Source organism: Dermacentor albipictus, chromosome 1 (assembly GCF_038994185.2).
Source record: "Dermacentor albipictus isolate Rhodes 1998 colony chromosome 1, USDA_Dalb.pri_finalv2, whole genome shotgun sequence".
Lineage (NCBI taxonomy): Eukaryota > Metazoa > Arthropoda > Arachnida > Ixodida > Ixodidae > Dermacentor > Dermacentor albipictus.
Genome location: NC_091821.1, coordinates 296,153,718 through 296,159,717, shown reverse-complemented (window position 1 = coordinate 296,159,717; position 6,000 = coordinate 296,153,718). Strand labels below are relative to the sequence as shown.

Below are 6,000 nucleotides of genomic sequence, written 5' to 3'. Positions count from 1 at the left end.
ATTCCTTTCTCTATAGCCTTACGCTCTAAACCACCCGCAGACGCCGTGTGCCGGACAAAAGGAGCAGCAGCAGTGGGAAAGTCGAAGGAAGAGGCAATGAAAGCTTCGCTTTAAAAAATAGTGTGACACTTCATACAACAGTCAGCAACATGCATTTGAACGCGTCTTCTCAGAGTGCGTCGGCCCATTTTTAAACTCTGGCTTGAGTTAGCTGGGACACCTTGTATATGCGGCTCACTCTCGCATCACGTCGCAGTTTCTTTCCTGTTGATGCGCAGTGTAACAGTGAGCCCAAAGCCCTGCTTTATGTGAAATTTCCTTTGCTGTCACTTTGAGTGGTGATAAACAGTGGTCTATAGGAAGAAGAGGAAAATGAAGCTGTGGGTGCGAGGCCGTGGACCGCGCGGCGGCGCGAGCCATCAAAATCGGAGCCGTTCCACAGCCGACTGGACAGCTGACGCTCACCATGGCCCAGGAGCTCAACGAGGAACTAGGACGAGTGTTGCGCGAGCGCGGGGTGATCGGTGACCTCTTGGACGGCGTTGAGCGCAAGACCAAGGTCAAGCGGGAGCAGATCGTCTACGGTGAGTCTGCCAATCTTCTCCGAGCTCATTAGGAGCGCCCGTCTCATTCACGCAACGGGCTCTTATGTGGCACAACGCTTCCTTATTCCTCCACAAACCGCTTTTGTGTACCCGCTACAAATTGGCATTGTACGGCGAAGCTGTATACCTCTACCCCCGAATGCATTTGTCGTGTCTGTAGGGAAAATTCAAGCAGTCGCAGTGGGAGGCGTGCGCCGTTGGGTTCCTTGCAGCACCACGAGATGGCACTCCGTGCATCCGCGGCAGCAGCGGCGCCGGCCGTGCGGGAAATGGAAAAAAAAAATAGCCAGAAAGCTCGCGTTCGCGCATTGCATTCGCCGCAAGCGTTTCTCGGTAAAGACTGCGGTTGCATAAGGTGCAGTTGCCGGGATGCGGCAACTAGCATACGAAGTAGGTTGCAACAGAACTGCTTGTTGGCCTAGCTGGTGCTTGCTAAAAGACATGTTTTTTTTTGCCGGAAGGTAAAACACACACGAAAGGAAGACACATAAAGACAACATTGTCTTTATGTGTCTTCCTTTCGTGTGTGTTTTATTGTCTTTATGTGTCTTCCTTTCGTGTGTGTTTTAACTTGCGGCAAAAAACATGCCTTTTAGCATACGAAGCAGGGAGTGACGTAACTACACGTTCGTATGTAAAAGAATACCCCGCCTACCAACCAATTTCATTAGTGTTCTGATAGCGCTATGGAAAGGCCACGCATAGTTAGGACTACCGAAGAGCTATATGAACACGATGAGCGGCGACGGGAACAGCTACGCCAATATGTACATGTACCACGGCTAGGTATGACGCAGCGGTGCCTGTTCAAAGTAAGCTACACACAGTTAGGACACCTGAAGAGCAGCGCGATTACGATGAGGGACGAAAGGAACAGCAACGTTAATATGCACAAGGCGTCGTGCTCAGGCTGGGCAGGACCCAGTTCAGAGCTACATCACTTTGATCTATCGGATCAGGTGATACCACAGCTTCGCTGGCCAACCACTTTGGCTGGTTAACCATTTTCACAGCGTGGATTGGAGCCATTTTTTTTTGTGTCGATATACTATTTATTACGATACCTTCAGGGACCAGGGTGCGTTATAGAAGGAAGTCGAAAGAAGATACGTACAGTCATAATGCAACAAAAAGAAAACAATAAGGTATACAGCCACGAAAATGCGTAGGTTTAGGCTAAATGCTATATCAATTAGTAACAGGGCAGATTAGGCAAACACACAGTTTTCAGCGGCAGTTTTAAATAAACACGTGTCACAGATATCGGCAACAAAGATGGGCAGGTGCTTCCAATCGCTAGCCGCCTTTGGCACAAAAGATTTAAAATATGGAATACGTAGTACCTTATGACAATGATCTGTGCGTGGCGATATGAACGTTGGTTTAGAAAGATACCCTTTTGACTGATAAATGAGATACCCTTTTGGCTGATAAATGCGGTAATAAATCATGTGAAAGGTTAGCATTCGTGAGTTTTCTACAAAAGACAAGACTAGGAAGGTTGTGGAGAAGCCTGATTGTGGAGTCAATAGCATTTGGCAGATAATTAATATATGTTAGGAACAATAACGGCCAGAGCACCGAACATTGAGGCAGGCTTGTGGTAACAGAACATGGTGAAAAATCAGTGTTATTAGCAGTGTCGAACTGAGTTTTATTACGCAAAAATCTCTCAATCCATAAAAGAAAGTTAGGGTCAACATACAGTTGGCTGAGCTTTAAGCAAAGTAGTTGTTGATTAACAAGATCGAATATTTTTCTTGAAAAGCTGAGAACATGCAGTCAATGAAAGGTTTCTTGTTTATCTTGAATTGTAGCGCGAACTGACAGAGACTAGAAGCAGAGAGGACGAGCTCTGTGTCACTTCGCGCTACAATTCCAGTTCATGTTACCGTACCAACGTGCCCAATTTTCTATCCTTTTGCATTACATCTCTTGTCTTATGCGTCAAATAAGTCGTGGGTGCAGGAAATGAGCTGTGTCTGACACGAAAATGATGTACGAAAGCCATGCTGATGAGGAAAAAAGAATGAACGATTTTCAATGAATTTAAACAAATTGAATATATGACATGTTCAAACATTTTACATGGCATACTCGTTAAGGACATGGGTCTGTAATTGGTGGCGCAATGAACATCGCGAGACTTGACTATTGTTCCGACCCTACCCACCGCCTTCCAGTCCCCGGGCAACTATCCTAAATCCTAAGACTGCGAAAACAGTGCACACAACTAAATGGAAGAATAATCATTTGTATTCTTTAAAAACTTTGAATTTATGTCGTCAGTTCCTGAAGACGAAGAAACCTAGAAATATAATAAGACGTTGTACACCAAAAGAGTCATTTAATAGGGGGTCCAATAATGGACTCTGCACCGGGTTAAAACAGGGGAGTGAAACAGATGATTGTTGAAAAAGAAGCCTTAGAAAAGGCGTCATTGAGCACTTGGGGATACTTTGTTGAAGGACCGCTGCTATCGCAGCACTATTTTATGCTTGGGACCAGCAATGATGTTCCAAAAGTTTTCAACGTTTTCATTCAGTAATGACGGAAGCATGCTGTAGAAAAATAGATGCTTGTCGTCTTTCAATGCTTTTCGATAATCTGAAGCTGTTCTTCTGAACCGCTGTTCTTTTTGGCTCTGCGAAAAACGTTCTTTTTTTGCTTAATATACGTTTTAATGAGGTAGTGAACCATGGGGAATGATGCTTACCTGATGTGATGCGAATTAGTATGAATTTTTTGCACAAGAATGTAAACCTTTTATTCGAAAAGGCACTAATTTGTTTCCGCAGTACGGTTAGCAAAGTTTGGCATGTATTCAGGTAAAAAGTTTCCACTTCTACATTTATCGAAGGAAAATCTGCTTTCGGCATAATATTTGATAATTTATGGATTATGTCGCATACGTCTGTCTTTGAGCTCAAATTGAATGAAGGAGTGGTCACTTGAAGCCCAGCAGAATTGTCAACGAACGAACTAGATCGGGAGACGTAGGTAGAACAAGATGAATAATATTTGCGCAAGTAGGTGTGGTGTGGGTTGTCTGAGTAATTGACTGAGAGAAGTTGAAGTCCACACACAAATTTATAAAAGCAATGGTGTCAGATGAAGAATCTAGTGTGAAGGGTAATGCACCCGACCAATTTATTTTTGGCAGATTGAAATGGCCAACTAAAAAAAAAGTGGAAAAGGAAATCTAACTATAGTTCGGTTGAGTACATCGTGAAGGGCGCTACAAAATTACGTTTGAGCATTTGGACAACGATAGCATGCTTAAAAGATTATCTCGATCATTAATGTGAGTAGAGACGCGTATGATTTCTCGAGAGTAAACAAGTGGCACGTGTGAAGACTGCAGATAGTCAGCGACCGCTATTAGAACTTCGTGAGGCTTTTAGCGCGTGAAAAAGACAAGGACGAAAGGGAAACGTGACACACACAGGCGCTAGCTAACTTGCAACAATCTTTATTTCGAGCAAAATATCCATACATATACAACTTTTTCGCGTAGATCATATATGTGCTGTTTGCAAGAATTCATTACACACCATTGCGCAGGTACGATAGCTCTTTGCGGGAAAGGGCAATCGATGGTTTTGACGCAAATAGTTATCGTACCTGCGCAATGGTGTGTAAGAAATTTTTGCAAACAGCGCATGTACGATTTACGCGAAGAACTTGTATATATGTATGGGTCCCTTGCTCGAAATAAAGATTGTTGCAAGTTAGCGCCTGTGTGTGTCACGTCTCCATTTTGTCCTTGTCTTTTTCACGCGCTATAAGCCTCACGATGTCTTACCAACAAGCCCAAATCACTGCTTTACAGCTATTAGAACACCTCCCCCTTTTCGGTCCATACGGCTACATCGATATGTAGTGAAATTCTTTTCGCAGTTTAAGACGAAGAGCAAAAGGAGGACAAGGTGAAAGCAGGAGCCAACTTTTCGACAAGTTAACTTGTCTTCTTCAATCAAGGCTTGAACAAGACAAGTCCACTTGTCCACACGTTGGCTCCTGCTTTCACCATGTCCTCATTTTGCTCATCGTCTTGAATTTCCATCTCCCGCCTTCCCCCTGTTTTCGCAGTTTAGTATTTCATCATTAGAAATCTTAGAATTCGGCCAGGTTTCTGTTAGGACCACTATGTCTGCACTGCACGTGCCAACGCGATTACACACATCACGCTTAACAATACTACGAATGTTAGAGAACAGAACATATATATTACCTGTAGGCTCATAACCACAAACAGATAACCACGCAAGTACAAGAAAGAGGAGGATGGTTGCGTTTCAAAACACTGTGCGGTAAACTTATTTGTAGTGGATATAAGTCTTATCAAAGTGAAGCTTACTTTGCCGCTACCCTACCCTACTGCTGTCTTAATCGAGGGCCCCGGAGATGTGTAGTGAGTGCACGGAGGTTCGCAAGAGGCGTTGAGCGAAGCAGACACAGCGAAGCGTATTTTAGGAGGCGAGTGCATGCGCGAATGAGAAGTAGCGCCGAGTGGCACTGAACATGGCGCTCGCAAGTGAAAGACGAAATCCACAGAAAACACGGGCAATGCAGGAGGTCGAAATTCAAGACGGTGGGCAAAACGAGAACAAGGCGAAAGCAGGAGCCAACGCACCTATATATACTGTGCCTAGGAGAGCATATGTCGCCTTGAAAAACACAAGTTCACTTGTCGAAATGTTGGCTCCTGCTTTCACCTTGTTCTGGACTTGCTAATCGTAAGCACCAGGAATTTTGTGCAGTCAATATATAGAATTATTTAACTTGATTGCAACATTGTTGTACAAAAAACGCTGTTCGATGTAAAAATTTTATAGCGATAGCTCAATGATGTTTTGTACCATTTCACTTACGTCGTCACTGTAATTTCTTTTTCATTATGCTCTATCATCTGCCAGTGGCTCCTTGGCGCCGTCAAGCTGTTTGACACAGCTTCCTTGCCAAGGAGACCGCCAACAAACTATGTATGTATGCTATGTAACCTTTTTTCGCCCGAAGCTTCGCGACCTATTTGGATCGACCTTGGAACGAACGCCTGTGGGACGTCCGTCGAGCTTTCGGCGATACGTTCATTGTATGGCTTCCAATCACTATGTCAGGCTGACGGACGCATGCGTCGGCGGGTTGTGATACACGCGACCACTACCTACTACTTTTATGTGTACAAGTGCCACTGTAACAAAAAATAATCTACGCCAAGAGACAGCGTTCTATTTATCGCAAGTTTTGAACACGTCATAATAAGAGAGTATGACAATTTCTAGCGCATTCGAGGAATACGGGTACCGTGCCATGCTTTCGGGTCGGCAGTTATCTGGTACACAAAAACGAAAAATTCTCAGTACTCCGCTCAAGTTGCTCGCGCTTGTTGGCC

At 44.3% G+C, this 6,000-nt stretch overlaps 1 protein-coding gene across 1 annotated transcript in view; it reads left to right on the top strand.

The window, feature by feature from the left end:
- Positions 1-376: 376 nt before the first annotated feature.
- The window catches only part of LOC139054455 (receptor expression-enhancing protein 5-like), a 456,385-nt gene continuing 450,761 nt past the window's right edge, over positions 377-6,000 (top strand). Inside the window, exon 1 of the mRNA XM_070531447.1 lies at positions 377-584. Within this exon, the coding sequence (XP_070387548.1) occupies positions 467-584 (118 nt within the window). The 5' untranslated portion in view covers positions 377-466. The remainder of the gene's footprint in view (positions 585-6,000) is intronic.